Below are 25731 nucleotides of genomic sequence, written 5' to 3'. Positions count from 1 at the left end.
CGGACAGAGGGACAATGTCCCCACGGTTATTCGATGTCCCCAACATCTCCCCATGTTATATAAACCACTCGATCTCCTAACCTGCCAATGTTAACGTCCCCAGATGACCCCACAGCTTCCGCGGCCAACAAATCGACGGAGAAACTACTGGACTGGACCAAAAACCTGGACTAGCGTAATGGTCTGATAATGTGTTACAATAAGGCCGCAATAATGGATGGATGAGAAGATGAATGGTACGAATTGCACGATAAATTCAGAAATGACAGGCAAACCCTAATAAAACTGTCATTCGAGTTTATGTAGTTCAGACCAAATAATAATTTATTTCAGTTCAGTTATGGATTCCAATCATTTATTTAAAAGAACAACAAAATAATAAATTGTTTTATTTCGAAAGTATGTAACCATACTTGGAGGTACATACATACACATTGCGTAATAAATCACGTTAGTTGTAAATAAGTCACCTCGACTGACCGACCTTAATCCTAACATCTGGTCCGTTATTAGAGTATTACTAAACTAAATGAATGAATATGTGAGGATTTTGGGAGATTTTGGCGAATTTGATTAATTGATTTCAGTGAGAATTATATTTACGTAGTATGCATTTTCATTCGTAAATTTTACGTGGCAGTTTCTTGATGAAAAGTTGGCTTGTGAAAACGCATGCATTTCCTTGTAAAGCCACATAATTATAAATACGAGCATATAAATGCATAAATAATATTAGTTAAAGTATAACGTGTTTTCGTACGTGTTCAAGTAAGTGGGTAGTATGTAAATATATACATACTTATTTATTCAAATAAACTTGGCATGGCTTGAGTTAATGTGTCATATGAGGACTCTTATAAGGTGCATCCCATAAATTATCTGTATGGTCGATACCATGTTTGTATGGATGCTTGCAAATTCGCAAAACTAACAGGTACCCAAATTTGTGTACATACTTATCCGAAGTTTGCAAAATTTTATGAATCCGATCAATTTCCACATCATTTTTTAAAAATCAATCATCATAACAATAATCAAGAATAACCGTGGTATTTATTCTGATGACACTACATACAACATTTTCCTATAGTATATTAAGGCCATAACCCATAACAATCCCAGGTCATGGTGGAGTTGAAGGGGGTAAAATGACCTCCCAGTATGTCTGCATAACTCCACTTCTGAAATTTGAACAATTACTTAAGCTATTCGTATTGAAATACCTGTGCTGCACAAAGTTCATGAGAAATCTTCATGCACAATTTCACATACTAATTCAGGCATACCTCAAAATTTTTGTTGAAAATCGGTCTTAACTCTGGAACGATATAATTTTCCACCAGTCTCCGCAACATTCTGCCCTCGACTGCACTATAAATCTGATGATGAATCGGGTCATGAAACTCGGCTGGTATGTCGGAATTTGTAAACAGTCCTTCAAAATCGAATGTGTAATTGTTGGGAATACTAAGGTAGCCGCCCCAAAAGGCTGACGGACCAAGCCTGACATGTCCCGTGACCTCATCTACTTTAGTCATACATCGGCCCAAATGACGCTATGCCCAACAGATCCATGGTAAACTTCCCCTCTCCACCGAATGGGAGTGGCAGTCCGTTATTGTAAAATATGCCGTCCAAAGAATATGTTCCTTCATGTAAACATCAAAAATTTGACATCTCCGTTATATTTATAAAAGACAAAAATTAAAGCACACCTGTAAATGACTGGTATCGCTCTCGGAAACTCAATATGAAGAACTTAGTGGGATACGCGCTAGTAAATTTGCACATACTTAAATGGTTTAGTCCGTAATACGTCACATTCCTGTTTAAAGGTTATTCGAGTTGCAAATTGCAAATTCTTATTATCTGAATCATATCAAATTAGGGAAGGTCCATAAATTATGTCACGCGAGAAGGGGAAGGCGGGGGGTCCAACAATGTCGTGCTTATGTGACACGTGTTAAAGGGGGGTTTAGAAAATCACGAGTTTTGCGTGACATAATTTTTGGATGGCCCATATTTTAATTATACGCTTACGAGATGCTTCCCCTGATTTGCGCCAAGTCAGGATTCGTGGTATCTACACTAAAAGGGTCCGGGTATTCGAATGGGTCACGTAGAACATCGCGCAATTCGCCAAGGGATCCTATTACGAATTGACGAAAATTTTCGATTTCCTCAGCGTAAGGATTTTCGGCTAAAGAGTAAATTATTTTAGAATTTACTTCATCAACAAATCAATGGCGACGACTTACTTGTTGTTGTCTCGACCGCAAGAGAGGCAACAAGTGGAAGGACCCAAAGGGCAGCAATTAACACAAGTTTCACCTGCATTTTTTCTATACCTAGATCAGGTCGAAATGTACATGCATTTCTTCCTCAGATTTAGGAAGATAGTAGAGATTTGGTGGCTATTTACTGCCTATCATTATTAAAACTTCTGCGCAGGTTCAACTCAAATTGAGATTCGTTATCGCTTAATTTTGATACAATTTTCCTCATCACGTCCTCTCGACATCGTGCAAAATAAATGTCAACTGTGTCGATCAATGGTAGCGGAAGTGTGGGGACAATGTCCTCACCGGTATTCGATGTCACCTTCACCTGCCCATGTTATAACCCCTCCCTCTCCAATGAAAATATATCCCAAGATGTCCCCACACTTTCCGCGCCCACTGATGCCGATGGGGATTTCTTGAGGAAATGAAAACACTGATAAAATTATGATGAATAAGTGAAAAAGGTGGCTGATAAGCAATGATGCTATATCGGAATTCGAAAAGTTTATCTATAATTGAGTTAAAAAGATTGTGGTGAATTGATTGTTATTTTTTCACAATTCCGCTTGGGTTTATCAGGTGTATTCATAGAATTGGACAAATGTACATAATTAAGTGCTGTCGCAGTATGTAATTGGTCGGGGGAAAAGGGCTTACAGCTGTATTCCCCTCGAAATGTCTACATTATGGATCAATCCTAATATTTGTTTCGTACATACGCGAGTTTATAATCAATTTACAGAAGAGGAATTTTATTATGAATTTTACACGACAATTTTGTTAAGTTCCTTTTTTGACGCGTCGTTGTATGATATGCAAACTTTGACCCATTCATTTGTCGAGGCAAAGTGAAGAATTTTATTTATAAGTGTTGGAATTATACCCATATTAAGTTTTGGTATTACAAAATTGATCATTAAACTGTGCAATAACTGGATCGATTAATTTATTTTTTGGAAAGATACATAAAAACAAATATATCCTAGAGGAAGCATGGCTATAACGTTATTGTAATTCTATATACATAGTTCCAAATTCTATATATCGTATGCCCAAAGATAACTTAAAGTGAAATGAAATCCTGTAACATAGCATCAATGGTTTTTGTGTTACAAATTTTTAGTCAATTTTAGCCGACAGCCAGTTAATTTCTGGGTAGACAATTTTTTTAAGTCCTTGAAATTTCCTCAATATGGCTGAAGACGCGACCTAGATTGAAGCACGCAATAAATCTGTGGGCATTCCTGGTCAAAGATTTTTTAAAGCCTCATCCACACTCCTATGAGTTTTTTAGTATTGACGCTTATACGATGTATATTGTCGATGTTCGTAAGGTATGCATGAAAATTTTTTAAAATAATTAAACTGTTACATATATGTATCTGATGTTTCCAAAATTCAGTAATGGACCAAATAGATTTGCATATCGTTTTATCTCGAGTACCTTTACTATGCAAGTACAAATATGGATTAATAAGTGCATTTTTTCTGATGACAGTGAATCCAACAATATTTACCTACATTAAGGCCATAACCCATAACAATCCCAAGTTATGGAAGAGTTGAACTCAGTTGAAGGGGGTGAAATTACCTTCCAGTATGTCTGCATAACTCCACTTCTGTAATTTGAACAATTACTTTAAAACTAGTCATATTTAAATACATGTGCTGCCCAAAGTTCTTGAGAAATCTTCATGTTCAACATAAAATAATAGTTCGCGCATACCTCAAAATTTTTGTCGAAAAGCGGTCTCAACTCTGGAACGATATAATAAACGACCAGTCTCTCCCACAACCTATCCTTTACCGCACTAAAAATGTGATGATGAATCGGATAGTAAAACTCGGCTGGTATTTCGGAATTTGAAAACAATCCTTCAAATTCGAACGTATAATTGGCAGGGATACTAAGGTGGCCGCCCCACGTGGCTGAGGGACCAAGCGTGACATGTCCCGTGACCTCATCTACTTTATAGTCATACATTGGTCCAAATTCTCCTATGCCCAACAGATCCATGGTAAACCTCCCCTCTCCACCGAATGGGAGCGGCTGTCCGTTATTATAGAATTTGCCGTCCAAAGAATATGTTCCTTCAAGTAAATATCAAACATTTGATATCGCCATTATACAAAAGAACAATTAAGTCACACCTGTAAATGACTGGTATCGCTTTCGAAAACCCAACGAGAAAAATGTAGTGGGATACATGCTATTAAATTTGCACACGCTTAAATTGTTCATCCCGTGATATGTCACATTCCTGTTTAAAGGTTATTCGAGTTAAAAATTGCAAATTCTTATTATCTGAAAACTTAATCATATTAAATTATACGTACGAAATGCTTCCATTGATTTGTGCCAAGTCGGGATTAGTCGAATCTATACTAAAAGGGTTCGGGTATTCGAATGGGTCACGTAGAACATCGCGCAATTCGCCAAGAGATCCATGAATGAATTGGCGAAAGTTTTCGACTTCCTCGGCGTAAGCATTTTCCGCTAAAGATGCAATTTTTTTTAGACTTTACTTCATCAACAAATCAATGGCGACTTACTTGTTGTTGTGTCGACCGCAAGAGAGGCAGCAAGCGGATGGACGCAAATTGCAGCAATAAATACAAGCTTTTCAAACATTTTGCCTTTGAATCGGGTCAAAAATCAGATTTATGCAAAGATTTGGTGGCTATTTATTGCTTATCATGATTAAACTTCTGCGCATTTTAAATCAAATTGAGATTCGTTATCATTTAATTTTGATACAGTTTTCCTCATCACGTCCTCTGGACTTAAAACAATTATGTCAATTATGTCAATTATGTCGAATCAGTGGCGCGACAGAGGGACAATGTCCCCATTATCCGATCATGTTATCAATCCCTCCCTCCCTCCCCCTATCCCACAATTCTAATGTCCCCAGATATCCCCACAGCTTCCGCGGCTACTGATGTCGATGGGAATTTCTTGAGGAAATGAAAACACTGATATGATGAATAATTAATAGAAGGTTGAAACCTTTATCTATAATTGAGTTCGGTAGATTGGTGAATTGATTGCTATTTTTCCACAATCCGGTCAATCCCCTAGGGCTTATCGAACGAAGTGGTCATAGAGTTGGACATACACATGTAGATAATTAAGTGGTGCTTCAGCATGATATGTGAATGATTTAATTGGGTGCCCTCGCAATGTCTGCATTTGGGATCAATTTTAATGTTTCATATTATGTACAAGAGTTTATAATATATTTACAAAAGTTCAATTTTACTATAATTTTTGCGTGACAAGTTTGTCAGGATTCTTATTCACAGAGTTTGATAACAAATTCTCATTTGACAGTTCTTGTTTGACGTGTGGCGATATGAAAGTTCAGATTTGCTCAGGAGGATCAGCGTGGCCAATGTTATTTGTAATTGTAAGTATAGTATTAATACAATATACTAGGTTTTAGTGTTACAAAATTAAAGTGTGATAATATGTGTAATGGATGGATTAATTCATTTTTTTTAAATAAATACATCAAAAAACTTATTTCCTAGAGAAAAATTTACTGAAATCTTATTGTAAGTCTAAATATTTCCAAATATTATACATCTATATTATACACTGGGAAATAATTATGGATTTAAAAAAGTCATAAAATTTATAAAGTAGTAATTAACTTTTGTAAGAAATATACAAAACTAAAGATACTTTAAATGCAAATGGTGTCAATTATTTGCTTCTGGTGAAAACTTGGTTTGTGTAAACTCATGCATTTCCTTATAAAGCAAAATAACCATAAATCTGAGCATATAAATGAATGAGAATGGTTAAATTATAATAATTTATTAGTATTAAATATTTTGCCAAGCAAAAGGCCCCGCTTTTTCCGAGTGAATAGTATTTCCTGGTTTAGAAAAAGGGAACGCGGAAGTAAAAGAAATTTAGGAAAAGTGTACGTTTTGCAGGCATCTCACGCACCGAAAACAATCCTTTTAACGACCCCACATTTCCCCGTCATTTCGTTTCTCTCTTCACAGTCATCCTCCCCGTTTAGATTAGAGAGTCGTCGTCGTCGTCGTCGCATGGTCTTGTTGGTTGGTTGGGACTTGGGTCGTCATTGTCTTTACGTCGAGGCAGTGACCGCGGAAGTGGTGTAGGGACAGAGGGGCAATGTCCCCACGGTTGTTCGGTGTCCGCATCTTCTGCCCATGTTATATAAACCCCGCCCGCCCTCCTCTCTCCTAAAATGTAGATAAATATCCCCAGATGCCCCCACGGTTTTCGCGGCCACTGGTAGCGTAAGTATATTTACAATAAAGACACATTGGCCGCGGTAGCGTGTGGACAGAGGGACAATGTCCCCACGGTTGTTCGATGTCCCCATCATCTCCCCATCTTATGCAAATCCCTTCCTCCCCCGTCCTACAATGTTAATGTCCCCAAACCTTCCGCGGCCATTGTTTCCTCTCCTTCTTTTTGGCGTAGAATAGTCAATCGTGCATCGTGCTGTATGTATGGGAATAATCCAAATCTGAGAGTTTGGGTTGGGTGGGGTAATGTCACCTCATTTTTCAGAGAAAGTACCACCACCACCACGAAGACGAACCACTTCCAGGACGCAAATCCCTGCAAATTACTCTCATTCATCCGGAAGCAATGTCACAAAATCTTTCTCTCCCATTTTAGGCGGATGCATGTTTCCAAGAGAAGAGAAGAAGGCGGAGGCGGAATGAGAAATGAGGCAGAATGAAAATTATTTACGATTGGGTGGCGTGTCATAAAGTGATGGACGCAATGTCATCAATAAACTTTATTGTTGAGTATTGTATTTCTTTATGAAATGATATTATTGTCAGTGTTTCCTTGTTTTGCGGGACATTTCTTACATTAGAAAGCAAGAAACGGAAGAAATGCGAGGTGCAAGAAACTGGGAGAAAGTACACGAAATATGCGCTATGTAGCCACGCGCCGTATGAAATATTCTCGGCGGGGCGTAGTTTCTTGCGCCTTGCATTTCTTGCAGGTCAAAATACCTGCAAGAAACCACTTTTTTGCAGTTATTTCTTGCACCTGAAACACTTTTAATTGTTGTTTATTTAAAATTATAGGTCCTCCTCTTCCTCTTCGTCCTCTTCTTTTTTGGGAAACAATGTGATAACTTTCCCTTCGTCGCGGCGTTGGTAGAGCATTTCTCCGTCGAAGGTGAGCAGGCCGTGTTTCCGAGCTCGAAGCAGAATACCGACAACTTTGTTGGAAATTACGGTATACATTTGGAAAAGTTCGCCGAAACTGATCAGGGTCCGACCGTCGGGACGAGATTCGCCGTAAGTTCGAATCAAGGTGCAGAGTTCGAGGACTTCTTTGCTGATGTGAGAATTTGCCTTGAGTCCTCGCATTTCCGTTTTGGAACCTTCGGGAGGTCTCCCATATCTGCGTTGTTATTAAGATTTTATGCTTACAGTTTTAATTTTGAACAACAGTCGGGTATTTGCATGTAAATAGATATACAGTGTCGGACAGATGTCTACGTCCACATAGTCGCGTCAATTTCATTTTCAAATTGTCACTGAACTACTGAACCAATTTTCATCATTGATATATCTAATTCTCACAAATTTAACGTAATTTCATAGCACATTATTAGTTTTCCGCTAAAAAATTTATTTTAGGCCAGAGATGTATTTTAATTCAAAATGAAAACAATTGGATGGACAAAAGTCAACGTCCAGTCAGAGAAAACATACAAAAAAAACTGTAATTTATAAGGAATGTTATAACAATTAATTTTTAATATTTGGTTGGGCCTCCGTTCGCTTTAAGGACGGATTCAAGGCGTCGAGTCATAGAGTTTACCAAATTCTTGGTCACATCTTCAGAAATGGTTTCCCAAACTTCAAGAATTCTGGATTTTAGGCCCGGAATTCCTGAAAAAGATTGTTTTCTTATTTCTCTTTCAATGTGGTCCCACAGATGCTCAATGGGATTCAAGTCTGGAGATTGGGGAGGCCATTCTAGCTTCGAAATTTTTTTTTCTTGAAGTATTCCATGGTGGACTTGGCAGAGTGTTTCGGATCGTTGTCTTGTTGGAAGACAAATCGTCGTCCAAGTCCAAGTTTTCGAACAGATTCCTGGATATTACGGTCAAGTATTCCCTGGTACTTGTATTGGTCCATAATTCCGTCAATAAATTCCATTTTTCCTGCCCCACTTGAAGCCATGCATCCCCACACCATTACCGACCCGCCGCCGTGCTTAACTGTGGGGTTGAGATTTTTTGGATTCAATGCTTCTTTTGGATATCTCCACACTCTACGACGCCCATCTGACCCAAAGACATTGAACTTTGACTCGTCAGTCCATAAAATACTGTCCCAGAATGTTTGTGGCTTGGAAATGTGGTCTCTGGCAAACTTCACTCGTTTGGTTGCATTCCTCGGTACAATAAGAGGCTTCCGGACTGCTCTGTGGGATTTCAAATTTCCCTTGTTCAGTGTTCTTTGGATGGTCCTAGGACTAACTTGTTTGTCGAACATCTCCTTGATCTCGGTAGATAGCTTTGGAGCACTAAGTGAGGGTGTAACGTTAACTTTGTTGAGCACGTGGCGTACTTCTCGGTGAGCCAAAATCGGTTTTCGACCACTTCTGACCTTGTTTTGGACTGAACCATTAGCTCTAAAGTTCTTAATGATTGTCTGGATGGTTGTCCTTGCTAATTTATACTTGGTCCCTATTTGTCTCTGCGACAGCCCCCCTTTTTGTCCACCCTTCCAGTCCTGAATGACAAGATCTCGAATAGCGATAGGAATTTCCTTGCGTGTCGACGCCATCATATTTTTCTGGAAGAAAATTATTTAAAAATTAATGCGGCATATGTTATTGATAGATTTATTAAGTTACCTGATTTTATAAATTGGAGAGATTTTTGTTGTTGACAATTAAAGTGAAGTGGACGTAGACTTTTGTCCGCTCAAATTTCATCCTCTCTCGCTCTGCACTATGATTCAGTTTTCCCAGAATTTTCAGAAATAACTCATATGTTTTATGAAATTACGTTAAATTTGTGAGAATTAGATATATCAATGATGAAAATTGGTTCAGTAGTTCAGTGACAATTTGAAAATGAAATTGACGCGACTATGTGGACGTAGACATCTGTCCGACACTGTACACAAAAATGTGTTTAACTGATCATAATTTAATACTACTTCCGACCATAATTTGCAGATGTGCGTGTTCATAAGAACTCGATTTTGAGAGTGATGATACTGATTCATTTGTTATACTTAAAAGTTTCAAGTGATCCACGATTACATTACATTAGCTGACCAACCAACAAATTGAGGTGTGCTAAATTATTTAAATTTATTATTTAATACCAGTTTATTTTATTTGGGCGTGAAAATCATTCAATTTCCCAAATACACGTTAAGATCGCTTTAAACTACTGGTATTTTTTAAAGCATTACAAATTTAAAGCTAAATTTTAAAACAAATTTAAAACGACAAATGCATTGGAAGTTTTTACTGGTCCATCACGCACACGCTTGCTTTTCTATGCGATACGTACACTCCTAGAAACTCTCCCAGCACGGTAATAACCCACGGCATTACCCTTGAATAATGTTGTGGTACTGAAAAATTTACCACTCAGAAACAAAGTACTTCCAATTCTGTAGAAAGTTAATACCAGTAAGGATTATACATGTGAATCTCCAGATTTTTAACAGTATACGCACTTATCCTGTGGTGGAGGTTAAAAAGGTTTATTTGCAAAATTTATTGCAATCACCAATATAGGATTGCAAATGTAGTCTTACGATTTAGAATTTGTACATTGATTGGTTATACATATACATATCGTCAACTAGGATTTCATCATGACGAGAGGAGTATTCGGGAAAAAAGTAATATTAATTATGGTCGCAAAAAGTATTAAATTATGATCAGTTAAATAGGACTTGACAAGTTTTCTCACCTGGGATCATCCTTACTTAATCCGATACTTGTATTGCTATCACCTCCTTTAGGATCAAACTTGCTCGAGAAAGGGTTTGATTTTTGAGCCTTTTCATGTTTAGCAGCTTGCTGTTGAAATAAGTTTACTCGATCTGAAAGACGGTCATTTCCGTGAATGTGTATCGGTTGTTTGGAACCGTCTGCCATTCTTTGTAAGTAACACTTTGTTAATATGAGAGAAATGGTCTCAAACGCAAATATGCAAATACGTAACAGGAAATCAAGTCAAGTTTTGATTAGATTTTACAGTTTACAAAATGTGCCAAAACTGCAATGTGACCCATTCCGTGATGATTTTGTTTACGAAATTGTGTCCGGGTCAGGAAAAAGGATGAGACAAAAGTTGGCATTTGGCCAGAGAGAATGACATGGTAGAAAATTGAGACGTTTCCCCAAAAATACCAACCAACCTCATGAAACACACTGTTGCAACACACTTTTAATTCTCAACTCTGCTGACAAAATGAGATGAGATTTTTGAAATTATTTATATTAATACTTACTGAGGATGAGAGAGAGAGAGTTACCAAACGAAATAACCAGCTGTGCAGCACAATCAACAGACAATGATAATAAAATGGTGTGGTGGATAAAAAGCAGCGTTATTATTTTATTACGCAAGACTTGTCATAAAGACACATCATGATTTGTGTAAGTGTGTGGTGACCAGAGGAGTGTGAGAGTTGAGAATGATGAGTAGAGGGTGGATATGTATGTATGAAAAATCGCTGAAATATGTATGTATTTAGCGGTTTAAAAATACCAAAAAAATTACGAAATATGTACCAAAAAGCCATAAAAATAAGAATTTTCGCAAAAATTTTATTTCTGCATATAATTCTCTATATTTTTGCAGTCAAATTTCTTTTGGGAAAAAAATTTTTGTCTCATATTGTTGAAATATTTAAAAATGTACATATTTTTGACAAAAATATCTAAAATATATACGCATGTTTCAAATAACAGCGGAAATATTTATAAGCATATTTACATATCTAAAAACCAAGAAACTTGTAACAATATGTGGAGATATTTCGAAATTTTTATCCGATATGCGAGTTAGGAAACACGTCCACAAAGGTTGACGTCGGTCATAAAATGAAAAAGTTGCACATAAATTCATATCCGCCCTCTGATGAATGATTCGGTATGAAATTCCGTGTGAAGTGCATACCTCCCAAAATTGCACAGCGGTTTGCATTATGCATTTTACATTTTTGAAATAAATACATCACATAAACCATCACTTTCTTTTACGAATGTTTTTATTTTTATCTCTGTAAATATATCCTCGTAAATCATATAACAGTAAAGTTGTCAACATTAAAATGACGTAGTGTATGTACTTAATTAAAATTAAAATAACAATAGTTTGTCTATCTTTAAAAATTTTCGTTCATTAAGAAGTATTTTAAAATCTCAATTTCTCTTTTTCTTCTACATAAATATGTAATCACTAGTACGGCACAGTATTAAATTTCTTGGCTAAAAACTTACATTTTTTCTGGCTGCATAATAATAAGTAATTAAATTCGTAAACTAATAATAAACTCTGGCTGGTTAAATATTTATCATCCCAAATCTCATCTCACCATTATCATCGGGATCTCATCTCTGAGTCTGTTTAGGGTTATCTAAATTATCATTTTTACACATATTTTAATATATTTACAATCCCCTTCCTGAAATATTAATAAGTGAACAGTTCTGGGTGTATGTAGTTTAATTAATTACTGGATTAATTAATAAGTGTAAATGTTTTTACACAAATATATATATGACAATTAATTAATTTGTTAATGTTTTTTACAACATGAGTAAGTCGTTCTTTATGATAACCTGTCGAATATCAAAGCTATTTATGTAAATCTACCTAATTATCTACGATTTTTATGAGATTATTTATATAAAATCTATATTTGTGTTTGTTTATTTGTTTGTTTAAAGCAAAAGTTAATATTTTCTGTTTCCTCCCTCGTAAAATTCCTGTTCCTTCCATCTCTTCTACTGTACTTCTACTACGTATAAAATAAATAAAAGTTGCCACTAAACTCAAGCAGCAGCATAATTCTTTAAAATTCTTCCCCACCCATAATAAAATCAGGACTGTTTAGAAATCTTTTTTTCCGAAAAATAATACAGTTCCATCCTTAGAGAAAAAAATGAGGATATCAGTCGATAAAAAATTCGGTGGTGGTCATATTTAAATCGTAGTTCTCTGGGTAGTAATTAATAAAAAAAAGAATAAGTTTCTCAAAATGCGTTTCATATTCATCCTCAAGGTGAAGAGGGTGATAAAAAAGGAGAGGTTTTTGTAGGTTGGTTTGGTGGATGACAAAGACTAGGATCTCATATTTTTTTTAAAATCCTAACAAAAATTCTTCACATCTGGGTTGAAGAAAATATAGGATTTGTAAATTACTTGCTCATTTGCATAATCATTTTATCTTTGACTTATGATCTCGGCGCCCCAAAAGTGTACCTCAGTCCAAACGGGGACTTGACAATTTTTCCCCATTTTTTCGTAGGATCATTCGCATCGCCACTATTACTCCCACCGCGTCGACTATTATTACTCTCGATGGATTCTACACTCATCTTTCGAGAAGACCCCGCCGAAATATCGCCCCCACTGCGTCTCTGCACCCAGGGGGACCCATGTTCTTGGAGGGATGGCAAATTTCCTCCGCCCGAAGTGGACGACCCCGGACTCCATTTCGTGACCCGACTAGCCCTCTGAGACTGGCTAGAGCGTCCCTGATGAGTCAGAAACTCGGCGTCGATTTCAGCATCGGAAGTGTTATCCGGCACAAGGACGACAGGACTTGGACTGGCGCGACTCGTGGTAATGTTATGACTGGCGTTGGTGGTTCGGCCGAACGTGAAGCGACCTCCTTTCGAGGGTGCGGGTGAAGCGCGGCTGTTATTGTCCTTGTCGGTATCCTTATCTTTATTCTTCCTACTGGGACTTGGCGATCGTCGCAGCAACCCCCCAAAAAATGCGGCTTTTGACCCAATCGCAGATTTTTGTTGTTGCTGTTGCTGTTTCTTCTCCTCCTTCGCGGCGGCTTTAAGCTCTCGTCGATCCAAACTTTTACACCGGGAGGCGGGATCGTAGGATGACGTGAATTTGGACGAAGATGAAGAACCGGGATCATTATTGGAGGAGGAGGAAGAAAACTTTGACTTCTGGTCGCGTTCGAGTGAGCGGCACTTCGAGTCGATGATCATACTGGTACCGGTCGCGAGTGGGATGGAGATACAGGGACTTTTCGGCGGGAGACCTTTGACCGCGACGGGGGTGAAGATGTTGGGACCACCGCCGCCCAATTTGGAGGCTCGGAAAGATCCTGGCGACTCGGCGAGGACGGAGTCGACCGAATTTGATAACAAGTTTGAATGGAGCACGTTTCCAGAAACGTCACTCGCATCTTGGTCGTCGCAAAGGAAGGGCGGACCCGAACTGGTCCTACTGGTTCCGGAGGATTTTAGCTGGTGAGGCGTAGACTGGAGGAGTGGCGGTCGTGGCAGTGGGGGTAGCAGGACAGACTTTTTCGTTGGAGAGGACAACATTGAAGAAGAGTTCGGTGGTTGGTTATTCGTTGGCAGGGTGGATAAGTTGTTGCCGTTGGCGTCGGTGGTTACGGGATTGGTGGACATCACACCTTCCAATAGTGATTGGGGTACTTTTCCTTTTCTCGTTGCAAAGCTTGGATTAGCGAATCCTGAAATTTAAGAGAGACGTGTTAATTGCTGTAGTTAAATAAATAATTGTCAATTAGCCTGCTTATCAGTCTAGTTATTATTGGCGTGAAGTAATAATAACCTGGAATACAGCAGAGGCCTGAAGATTGCATTTTTAACCCGGACGAAACCGCTCCCTGGACATAATTGAACCAAAAAGAAACGTGTACGTGGAACAAATTTAAATTTGAACAAGGCTAAATGGATGTTTTTTTAGTAAACGACAAAAAAATCAACTTTGAAAATTAAAATTTCTAACAAACGTTAGTTTCTTTTTAGTTCAATCCACTCTCAGGTTTCGGGTATCGTATTTATGTAGGTAAAAAAAATATTGCACACGGGAATAAAATTTGTTTTGTTAAAGAAAAAAATCATTCATGCAAACTAAACTAATGATCTGATGCTGGTTTTAGTAATGTAATTTCAATCAAATTAACACAAATTAACACACCAAATTGTTTCTCACCTTGGATAGCAGCTGGGTATTCAGTTCCTTCAATTGCTCATCAATACTTTTCGGATTACTTCCGCCCCCACCGCCATCCGATGAGGAGACTGACTCTGGTTCGGACGCGTTGTTGGACATCCCATGCCCCGCAGATCCTAAGGACTCGTTCGAATTTTTGGCGAGACTGGAACCACTCCCACCGAGTCGGAGTTTGGGTGGGAGGTTTGCATACGAAGGTGGCTCACTGTCGCACTTTCCGACCTTCTCGTAAAAAAGGAGCGGGTCCACGCCCACGCCGTAAGATCGGGAACGATCCATCATGGAGGCCAGGCTGACGGAAACTTGGTGGTTGACTTGCTGTTGTTGCTGTTGCGATTTTTGGTGTTGGTGCATCATTGATGCGGCCGTGTAGGAGGGTGACTCTCGGAAACCTGATAATTCAAATTGGTTAAGTAGGGGAATTTTTATAATTTCCATTCACGTAGGACTCAAAGACTCATCGCGAAAATTGTCAAAATCAGCACATTTTTAATCATTTTTAGGCTCTGGGAATTTATTACAAAATTCTGAACGACAAATTGGTAGAATAGGTCATTGCAAATTTTTTCTTACAATATACACCTCAGATTTTGGCAGTTTTTTAAGGAGGAGATCTCAAGTTTAAGAATCCTTCAGAAAAATTGAAACTCTTCGAAGCTAACTTAAAAACCTCTAGAATTTTAAAATAAATTCACAGAGCCAAGAAATTACTAAAAATGTGCTGATTTTGACCATTTTGGTGATGACTTATCAAGTCCTACGTTAAAAGAGATATCACTAAACTCATATATAAATACCTGTCGGAACGTATGGACTGTATGCCGGCGTCGAGTAGATATTATACCCCTGACCTTGCTGTTGACCTTGTTGCACATTCATCGTATTCAATGCCCTCAACATGTTATCCTTTTCCACAAGACGAGATTCTAAATCCTTAATTTTCCACTCCAAATCACACGCTCTATGTTGCGTGGATGGCAAATCGTCCAAAGCTCCGTTGGACGAACAACCCGAACTTGTCCCACAATTTCCCCCACCTCCACCTCCCCCACCAAAATTGAAGTGTGGCGTACCTCCCCGAGAAGACCACGAGTTCGGCGTGTTTGGCGTCGTTCCCGAGGGCGTCGGCGTTTTCTCGGGGTGTTGAGATTCCAAGGAGAAAAAATGCTCCCAGCGTTGCACGACGGATGTCAACGAAGAAATCTTGTCCTCCGAGAGGCGCAACTTTTCCTGCAAACACTGCAAGTCTGGCGCAATGTCGGTCTGGTGTAGGGCTTGGTTTGAGAAGTGTAAATTTTGGTTAGAATTTGACGTAGAATTGCTGCCACTGCTAGGTCCGGGATACGGGGGTGGAGCGGTGCGTGAGTTTATTTGTGATGGTGCATTATTATTTGTATTAGTGTTGGCATTGTTGGACGCATTGTTATTATTGGCACGTGTATTGTTGAGATTACTTTTGGCATTTTTGGATGCTAATTGTAGTTTTAAATCGGTTATTTCAGACTCTTGTTGTGATCTCAATTTCTTCTCGGACTGTTCACGTTTCTCGTTGTAAACTTGCAGGGAGGATAATGCTCTTTGGAGTTGAGACACTTTTTCGGCATAGTCTTGGTTTCGACGGCACTGGAAGTTAGTGAAAACAGTTATAAGCATGGTATTTTTTTTCAGGAAAAAGCTGGTGAAAGTTGCAAAGTAAAATATTTTGCATACCTCTTCTTCCAATCGGACAACGTTTCCTTGAGCTGTCGTTAAAGCACTGTGAGAAAAGACACGGAATCGTTAAAATCATACTCATTTTTATAAAAATCAAATTCATACAAATAAAAAAAATAGCGTGGAATTCTCACCTGTCGAGAATATCAATATGAGTCCTCTGTTCTTCCAGAGTCGCTCTTTGTGCCGCGAGTTCAATCTCTTGTCGATCCTTTGTTGCCGCTACTTCTTTGTCTAAAGTGGCAAAATGATGATAAGCACATAATAAATAAAACTGTGAGCGCATATATATTTTGTTAACTCACTTTGAGAAATGAGTTGAGCAATGGTGACATCCTTTTTGGCCAATTCCTTCCTGTAAATGTCCACATCTGACCCGAGCGAGTATGACGACAAGTTCTGGAGAGAGTTTGAGGAGGAGAGCAGTTCCCGATTTACAGCTGTCAATCTCTTCACTTCCGTGCTCAGTTTTACCCTCGCCGTCCGTTCGAGACTTTCTCTCCTCTCGGCGGATTCGAACAGGGACGCGTGCTGCCTCTGGAGGCGAGTTAGTTCGGATTCCAACTATAAATTATTATATTCATATTATGGTCACAGAATCAGAAATAATGATGAAATTGAGTGGGAGTGTTTCGGATGCAAGTAAAACAAATAACGGGGAGCAAGTGGTTTTTTGCGAATATTTTGACCTGCGAGAAATGCACGGGGCAAGAAACTACGCCCCAACGCTATACTTCAAACGGCGGGTGGCTGGATGGCGCATATTTCGTGCACTTTCTCCCAGTTTCTTGCACCCCGCATTTCCCGCGTTTCTTGCTTTGCAGAAATTTTGCAAACCCGCAAGAAACGAAGCACTGTGAATATGCAAATTTTATTATTGAACTTATTTATCTACCTTATGGATAGTCTGAATCCTAGCCCTAGCATTGGCCAACTCGGCCCTGAGGTTTGAGTTTTCACGCATGAGAATCTCCAACATTTGGACGGAAGTTGAAGGCACGCCGGCCTCGTCGGTGTCACCCTGTTGACTCCGCTGCGGCGAATTTGTTTCTCCCCTCTGTTGTTTGGACAGCTTTGTTCGCGAGGGTGGGTGTAGCTGGGCAGGATAATGAGGATACTGGACGACCGGGTGGGGAGGAGCGTAGTAATAGCTGTGATTCGAACTGGCCCCCGGAACCACGCCGACAACCCCACCGCCACTCGTCAAGGACTGCGTCAGGTCGGGTTGCGACCGGGAGAAACTGGCAGATCGGAGGAGTTTTGAGTTGGGTGGGTCGCTAATCGGGTCTTGCTGTTGGGGGAAAATGGAGAAAGTTGGTTAAGAAAAATTAAATTAGCGTATGTACAAAAATAAGCGTGGGTTCGATTTCTGTGTTGTTTTTTCGGAAAACGGGAACAAAATCCCGGAAAATTCCCGACACTAAAAACGGGTCGCCCACCGCTTTCCCCGCACAAAAATCGAACCCACGAAAATAAATCGCATTCATACTTGAACTTCTTTCGCGAGGTGCTTCAGTACAGTCAATTGGTTCAAATAGTCGCGAGGAATATCTGATAATTCGTTACTCTTGAGACCAGCCTCCCCCAGAAGGGCTTCGTAGTCAAAGACGCCCAAAGAGTTGGATGGGTTATGTTGACCTGTCGTTGTTCTGGCGTCCCCGTGACCATTGTGACCCATCTCTCTCGAAGGGGACTGTGACTTTCTACTGTTGGCTGGAGTGGAGGAGGAACACGTCGAATTTCGATTACTTCCTGTGGCGAGGGAGGTGAATTCGTGACTGGCTGGTCTGTAACGTATGCATAGATAGACTTGGGTTAAAATGTGTATAATTTTAATTTTCGCAATTTGTGTTGCAATAAGAACACTTACATCCACGTGTCAGCTAGGAGACTCCCATTATTATGGTGAATGATGAGCTGTTGAAAAAAGTAGCGTTAATAATTTCTGATTTTGAAAATGGAAGATTGATTTAATATCCCTGATTGAAATTTCGAATCATTTTCTGCAGAAATTTTGCTCATTTTTCTGCAGAACTACGGCATGCAATTTGTGCAGAAAGAATTATGCACATAGTACGGTTCTGCAGAATAAAACCCATAGAATTTTTTTCTGCACGATTATTTGCAAAAAATTCGCAGAGCACAACATGTATCGAGTTTTTGTATAATTACTGCATAATTCAACAACGTGATTTCAATCAGGGGTCTTATCAATTCATTATTATGCCAAATGGTTATCCGGATAAGTAAAAGTATTTCAAAACGTAATACTTACCGTATTATAAGCAGAGTGAGAATTGGAGTCTAAGCTCAGGTTGCACCCCCCACCACCACCACCATTCCTCCCTCCGTGGGACCTATTCGACGAGAGTGAATTCGAGTTGGACGCCGTCGTCCCCACCATCATCCCCACATTCTGGTAGACGATCCCATCATCGTCGGAGGAGTCATCCTCACAAGATGACGACGACGACGACAAAGCCAACTGCTGCTGCTGTTTGCTGCTAATGTTCTTCGTTCTGGTTAAGGCTTGGCCACCATTGGTGTGCGCGTCCTTCTCGCCAGACCCGGCATGCTCCTCGCCCTGAGGTTCTTGGCGTTTCGAAGAAGCCAGCAGTAATCGGTCTTCCGCACTGAGTTCTTCCGTAGAAGAGATGAGAATGTGGTCCATTTTCTACACACTTTGAACTTCACTTATTTTTTTACGTAGTAGTCTTGTCTCAATTTCGATTCGTAGCATGTGCATCGACTAATAAATAAGGTTTATTACTGGTGCCGATTTCTGTTTAATGTTTGTCGTCTTGTTTCGTCTTTCGTATTTATTATCGTGTGCTATAAAGTTTGAGGTGGTTTTTTTATTAGCTTCTTCCTCTTATCTTGAGATGAAGGACGGGCTCAATTAAATTAGTGCAAGAGTGAGTGACGCAAATCTGTGGACCAAACAAAAATATCAAGTGTCAACTTTTCATTGGTTAAGTTTCATCCGCACATTTGTCTATCGTCATATGCAACGCGTATGTACATCTATTCGACCATCTTTAGCCATGCTTGACGCTGGATAATTTATTGGAGCGTGGTGTGGGCATATAAAGCAAACAATATTTCCAGGAACTAATTCATCCATATTGACTGATCAGACTGTGAGTGAGTGAGTGAACTAATAATAAAAATTGTTTAGTTCATCGCGAGTAACTTGAACCCTTTCGTGATAACATTGTTTTGGAAAAGATATGATAACCAAAAGTCTCAAGAAAAGACAAACAAAGCAGTATCCAAACCAAACTGGATCTAATTTGTAAAAATATTTTTAGCTCGTTGGTTTGTTTTGTTGTTACATGGTGAAAATGGAGCGTTAAAAAATGTTGTTTTCATATAAGCGGAATGCGTGTGTAAATTAAATACTTTTTTTCAAAATTGGGTGCAGACTGCCAAAAAAGATTCAAATATTTCCATGTGGGATGGATGGACGAAATCCAAATTATTATATCCAATTCTTTATCGCAGTAACTAACTCGCCATAAAATAAAGCTGCATGGTTTTATTGTACACTGGATAAAATCCCGTTAACGGGAGAGATGAGATAACCGTTGTCGCCTCTCATGGATGGATTGCGTTTAAGTGGGATCGCTCGTGGTGGTGAATTCCTTTGTTATCAGTCATCGTGCCAAAAAGTGAATGAGTAATATAATTCTAATCACACGAGTTCAAAGATTCCACAGTCGAGTTCAGTTCGGCTCACTACATATTTGCATATTCGACTCAATTCGCGAAATACTTGGCTGTATTTTTTAAACGGAATTCGCACAAGGCACATGTTGAGTTTCACTTCATTCAAGAATATATATCATGATTGACTGCATAATATGAGGGAGAGCACATTGGCGGCGGAAGCAGGGGGACATTGCCCCCCTTCAGAAATTGCACATCATTGCCAATCTTATGTCCATCCCCACAATGCTAATGTCCCCAAATGTCCCCCAACTTCCGCCGCCACTGAGCGAGCGACCAGCTATTAAAAAGTAAATCCAGCCAGGCCATAGACTCAAGTGGTCATTTTTCCGTGGAAAATTTATGGCAAATAACAAGTAGTGATCAATTGATAAGGTACATACATTAATATGGCGATAACTTATTGAACTTAACATAATGAATCAGACCACAACATTTTTTTAGCTAAAAACTTTGACGTTCTGCTAAAACTTACGTGATAAATACGTATAATGGATGCATGAAATAAACAAAATTCCATTCCAGTATGATATAACAGATGTATAGTCAAAAATGTGCCTTTATCTCGTCATGTATGTATGTAACAGAAGATGATGATAAGTACATACATACATACGTGAATGCGCTTATCTACGTATCTGCTATGTACATACGAACTAAAAACGACATAGGGTGAAGTTTGGACCGACGGCAGACATTCAGCCAGGGTAAAATTATTTCACACATGTGGATGGATTACTTAATTATAGAATTAATCAAGTTAATATGAACGAACGAATGAGAAAATGATAAAATAAATTGATGATTAAGCCTGGAAAATTGGGTCATTATAAAAGTATTGCGAATTACTGAAATGCATATCCTGGAACACTTTCCCTACACCATAAATCTCCCTATTGTTGTCAATAATGTAATGAATTTGGTAAATAAATATGTTTTTCTGCCTAAACAATGCAAATATGTACCTATTTGTTTGTGGTTAACTTTAATTAACGACATATATAAATAAGCAATTAAAATTCCACACTATTATTCATGATGTGCACTGGGTGAGCTGAGCACATAATTCCATCGATTGCACTATATGTACATACACTTTACACCTCAACACTGATTGACATATTGACGTTTGTCATCCATCCAATCCAGGAAAAAGTCCGGCGTATGAAAGATTAACGCAAAGTCAAATAATAAATTTTATCAATAATGTTCATAACGCAAACATTAGAAATCAAGCAAGACCCATTAGTATTATCACAACAGGTACTGCATTTCCAGACTATTCCGGCCTTCGTTTTTTTTGTGCGGATGCATGCAAATAAGGATGAGCAAATTGATTGGAATGTGAGGACATAAGAGAGGGGTAGTTGGGAATAAATCATGATAATGATTCTGCTCCTGCTGCTTTTAACAGAATGCAAATATGCACTTATTTATCATAGACTACAGACTGCGAGTCTTTTTTGCAAGTTAAATACGTACGTATTAGTGACAGCATCACGGCAATAAATTAATGCCCAGAACTATTTGGTGATTGATTTCTATGTATTCAAATGGTGGAAAAAAGTTTAAAAAAATTATATGTAGAGCAATTCTCCCACAATTGATGCCATGTCACAATGTCATTGACAAGAATATTGGCAGGCAGGCAACAATACTTCAATTCAGGTAACAATGCCAGCAACGATGCAATTCCTCTTATCTACTTTGTAACACTTAATAAAATGCCAATTATTACTGTATTCATGTCTTAATTGGGTGGAAATAGAGGCATTATTATTAAATATTTAATTCACGTAAGACATAATTATAGCGTGTCATATTATCTACTAATAAAAGTATTTCAAGAACATTGTTGCCCACTCAAGGCACGATATGTGCATATGCACAGCACATGTACATAGGGAAAAATGTCTGTGTAATAATATAATGAACAATGGAATGCAGTGCTACATACATCGACTATAATAAATGGCCAAATATGAATGTATGTACTTCTGAGAAATTAGACTAGTTTATTTTAATTGTGTTGCTTGCTGCTACATTTCATTATTATTATTGATTGGTGGGCCTCTTCTGCTGCTGTTTTCTTGCATTGTACATTTGTTCACATTCCTTTCTCGTGAAACATTCATGACAATATTCTTTTTATTTGTTTGTTATTTATACCGATTACGAATTTTATTGGAATTTTAACTCGTTCTGGGTCAAATTCTTATGTTCGATTCGGTATCGATCCGTGGAAAGAAAGTTGTTGAAATATTTAAGTCGTAAAATGAAATTGTGTACTTGGAATAAAATATTTGTCTCAAAATGTCCCGGAGAAAGTTGAGAGTTTTTTTTACTAAAAATCTCATACATCAAAAACAAGCAACACTTTCTTTACGAAAATCTCACGCCAATTTCTTTTCGATAAATTAAGTCCTTTAAATTCTACCCAACTAGTCACAACCTTAACAAAATTGTAGCATCAAAATTTACAAAATTATGTACATACGTACCGTTTCATTTCTCACATTGCTGCTGCTACTGCGTTAAGAAGACACACACACACACAATCCGTCCGCATTCCAATCTCGATTGCATTAAGCAAACCCGTTCTTTTTGGGTTTGTCTTATAAAATATTTGATTTAAACCAACTTATTTTGCACACAGGTATCACAATTTCTTCACTAATTTTCCCTTCATTCCAACAATCCAGCTTTGTCGGGACGCACTTTGTCGTAATTCGGACTGTTCGGGGTGCAATAAAAAACTTAAAAAATAGGTGATTCGCAATGTCCAATGATAATGATAAGCACTAAATTCTAGAATATATTAGAGTAAGTAAGTAAGAGGAGAGACTATGAGAGGATGAGAGAGGAGATATGTTAACGAGTGCGAGTAGTGGTCCTATGAGACACATGCAAGTTTAACCAACCAACCAACCAACCAAAAAGCTATTAAACCATCCTCGTCATATTACTCTGTAAGTGCAGTTTGGTTTTTAGCATTGGTGGATGTGATGAAAAATATACGGGGAGAAAGATGCCAGCAGAGATTTTGCTGTATATAATATAAAAGCTTGTGAACGAACGGGTTCTTGTCGGTGGTGGTGGTTTCATTGGTATGCGTATTCCTTAAATATATAAAAGTTTAACATTACACATTATACAGTGTTGTATGTAGGATTGGAATAGTAAGCAATCAACTTTGTTAAAAAGGATGGCATCATGCTGAAAGTGTATGTTTAGAGGGCAGGGGAGTATTTCGAAATAGTTGGAGGATTGGGGAGTGAAGGGGTGAAATTTTGGAAAATTTTTAAATCGTTTAAATATGAAGGGTGCACCTTTAGTATGTTAAAGGTGGATTAATTTTTTTATGGTAAACTTGAAAGTCGAAAGTGGTGTTTTTGTAATTTATATATACATTTTATATTTTAAATTAATTATTAATTTTGAAAAAAAAAATTATTTGGCGTTGAAGTTTAACAATTTTAATTTTAATCAGATATCAAACAAATTGCATTTGAAATCTTCTTCTTTGAAGTTAAATCATGCAAAATAATCAAAATTTAACCATGATTGGTTACGCTCATGAAATTCTGTCTCTTTTTTTAAAGTCGAATCTCAATGTTGATCGTACAGCTTTTTTAGCTCGCTTTACACTTACGTATATATATTTATATTATGCATATTGCTATTGCTACTGCTTTTACGTCCACAAGTCTGGTTTGCCATTGATGCTCTCCTCTCCTCCACCATTGCATTCACATTATGATAGTTCAACTTTGAAGGAATTCTGAAATTCCTTAAAAAACACACGGGCAGGATGGCAACGATATTTACGTACGTACATACAACACATGCATACTTCCACCTATTTACAAGATCGAGAGCCAATTCTGTTAAAGAATTCACTACCACAGAAGAGAGTCGACTTACTATTCACACCGTGCTACAAGTTTGGTAAATGTCAATTGGAAAGACATGGCACATTCATAAATATCTCGCGTAATGTCGCGTATTTTGAGGAATTTGAAAAATGAAAAGGTCAAAATTTTCAATCTTCCCGATATTTCGAGACATCTCGAAACCCCGATTTGGACTAACAATGTCACAAAATGTGTACATTTCCCTGTAGCAATCCTTGACTAGCAAGTGTATATGGTCTGCAGTGCACATTTGCAAAAACGAAGCATGAATGGATCATCCAATCACATTCCTTTTTGTGTGATCGCTTTTAGTTTATTGCATTAAGGCGGATTTTCAACGTATCCAAGTGTGCAAAATGTTGGCCTTTTTCGCATTCCCGATTGATCATGGATGTCCCCAAATCTCAGAATTCCATTCCATTCGTACATACGACAAAACTTTTTATCAATTCGATATAACAGATGAACGAGGTATTGTGTGTGTGTGTGCCGTAGTTGTTGCGACCAAGCCAAAAAATCTCATCATTTTGTATACATGAACTTAATGAATAGTTTAAAAGATGGTTGGTCGTGGTGGTAAAAAAGATTTTGCATGCATATGAATCAAGAAGAAGAAGAAGCAAATGCAAATAAATGTTTAATGTCATGCCTGAAATGTGTGATGGTTTAATGTGATGTTTAAAAAAGAGGGGTCACCTTAAATCCTAAAAATGCATATGTACATACATGCACATATTTACTGAAGAAAGCACATTGCTCTTATCCAATCTCCAATCCGCAAAACTTGGAATGTGATGACGTTCCGTGTTGCTTTTGGAACAAAAAGAATTTGTGAGGAATTTCAGCCAAAAAGATTTTTGCGTATTTCTTATTTCATGTTACGGGAGGATTTGTGTTCGTTAATTGCGATTAGATTTCGTACGTACGTCATTCTCATTATAAGAATTTGCCAAGTGGTTTGGTTCGTATTTATTTTTTAGTCAGAGTTGTCAGTCAGTCAGCAGACAAATTGTTTTTTGAGAAGAATTTCAAGTTTTATTGGAATCTTGTCAACGTCACGGTCACGCCATGTGTATCATCGCGTAAATAAAGAGATGAACATAAATTATGCCACGTCTATAAACACGTTCGCTTAAAAGGTATTTAGTTAGGTACACAAAATACAAATACATGCATGTACTTATTTGCTTATTACACCTGCTTAAAGATTGAGTCATCCCGTAATTACGACTTGTGCGACGATGATTTGTGCAGGTACTTATTGAAAAAGGATAATTAAGAGCGAAATGAAAATGCATTTTTTTCTGGTGAAATATTTCTTCACACTGTTAAAAATCTGGTAGTCATACTCGTACTGGTATTGATTTGGTACTGACTTCATACCGGATTGGTAGTAGTTTGTTTCTGAGTAGTAAATTTTTCATTACCACGACATTACTAAACGGTAATGCCCGTTATTACTGCGCCGGTAGAGTCATATACATATTTACTCCGATCAGTAATGATTTAAAACCAGTTTTCTAAGATTGTACAATGTACATGACACCGGTGAAATCTTTTTGCTATCTATCAGTATTAATATATACCGAACCTGGAATATTTTTTATTATTGGCGTTGATTTGATACATAATTTGCAATTTCTATTTGAAAGAAAAATTAAATTATTTAACAGGTTATTTTGCATTTCGCTATAAAATCGTCACATAATTGGTGCTTGCGATTGATATATTCTTCGACATGTATGTATATACTGCAGTTTACAACGAGGTAATGATGATAATACCGGTAACCGGATGCTTACATGTATGATAACCATCATATTAATGATATGCACCTTTCCTCCTCCTCCTCTGAGACACTTTACG

The 25731-nt window shown here is 38.1% G+C and overlaps 3 protein-coding genes and 1 long non-coding RNA gene across 4 annotated transcripts; all 4 read right to left on the bottom strand.

The window, feature by feature from the left end:
• Window positions 1-1091: 1091 nt before the first annotated feature.
• Window positions 1092-2180, bottom strand: LOC118436320. Its single transcript, XR_004835362.1, has 4 exons — window positions 2041-2180; window positions 1716-1825; window positions 1287-1649; window positions 1092-1181 (listed from the first exon to the last, which is right to left on the bottom strand). It is a non-coding gene; the product is annotated as an uncharacterized LOC118436320 (long non-coding RNA).
• Window positions 2181-3359: 1179 nt separating this feature from the next.
• Window positions 3360-4361, bottom strand: LOC118436314. Its single transcript, XM_035854099.1, has 2 exons — window positions 4009-4361; window positions 3360-3901 (listed from the first exon to the last, which is right to left on the bottom strand). Exons 1-2 carry the CDS (start codon window positions 4297-4299, stop codon window positions 3851-3853), a joined length of 342 nt encoding a protein of 113 aa, XP_035709992.1. The 5' UTR covers window positions 4300-4361; the 3' UTR covers window positions 3360-3850.
• Window positions 4362-7030: 2669 nt separating this feature from the next.
• Window positions 7031-10803, bottom strand: LOC110852354 (actin-binding Rho-activating protein). Its single transcript, XM_022100402.2, has 2 exons — window positions 10238-10803; window positions 7031-7692 (listed from the first exon to the last, which is right to left on the bottom strand). The coding sequence occupies exons 1-2, from the start codon at window positions 10423-10425 to the stop codon at window positions 7365-7367; spliced, it is 516 nt and encodes a 171-aa protein (XP_021956094.1). The 5' UTR covers window positions 10426-10803; the 3' UTR covers window positions 7031-7364.
• Window positions 10804-11525: 722 nt separating this feature from the next.
• On the bottom strand, window positions 11526-22884 carry LOC110851877. The gene is made up of 12 exons (XM_022099803.2): window positions 22453-22884; window positions 18498-19152; window positions 18093-18139; window positions 17712-18009; window positions 17118-17513; window positions 16528-16786; window positions 16357-16456; window positions 16220-16265; window positions 15307-16132; window positions 14489-14901; window positions 14105-14159; window positions 11526-14003 (listed from the first exon to the last, which is right to left on the bottom strand). The coding sequence occupies exons 2-12, from the start codon at window positions 18891-18893 to the stop codon at window positions 12733-12735; spliced, it is 4107 nt and encodes a 1368-aa protein (XP_021955495.1). The 5' UTR covers window positions 18894-19152; window positions 22453-22884; the 3' UTR covers window positions 11526-12732.
• Window positions 22885-25731: the final 2847 nt, after the last annotated feature.

The sequence above is a fragment of the Folsomia candida genome, unplaced genomic scaffold (genome assembly GCF_002217175.1).
Source record: "Folsomia candida strain VU population unplaced genomic scaffold, ASM221717v1 Fcan01_Sc007, whole genome shotgun sequence".
NCBI classification, from domain to species: Eukaryota; Metazoa; Arthropoda; class Collembola; order Entomobryomorpha; family Isotomidae; genus Folsomia; species Folsomia candida.
The sequence above is the reverse complement of the archived record's forward strand: the minus strand, read 5'-3'. Positions and strand labels throughout refer to the sequence as shown.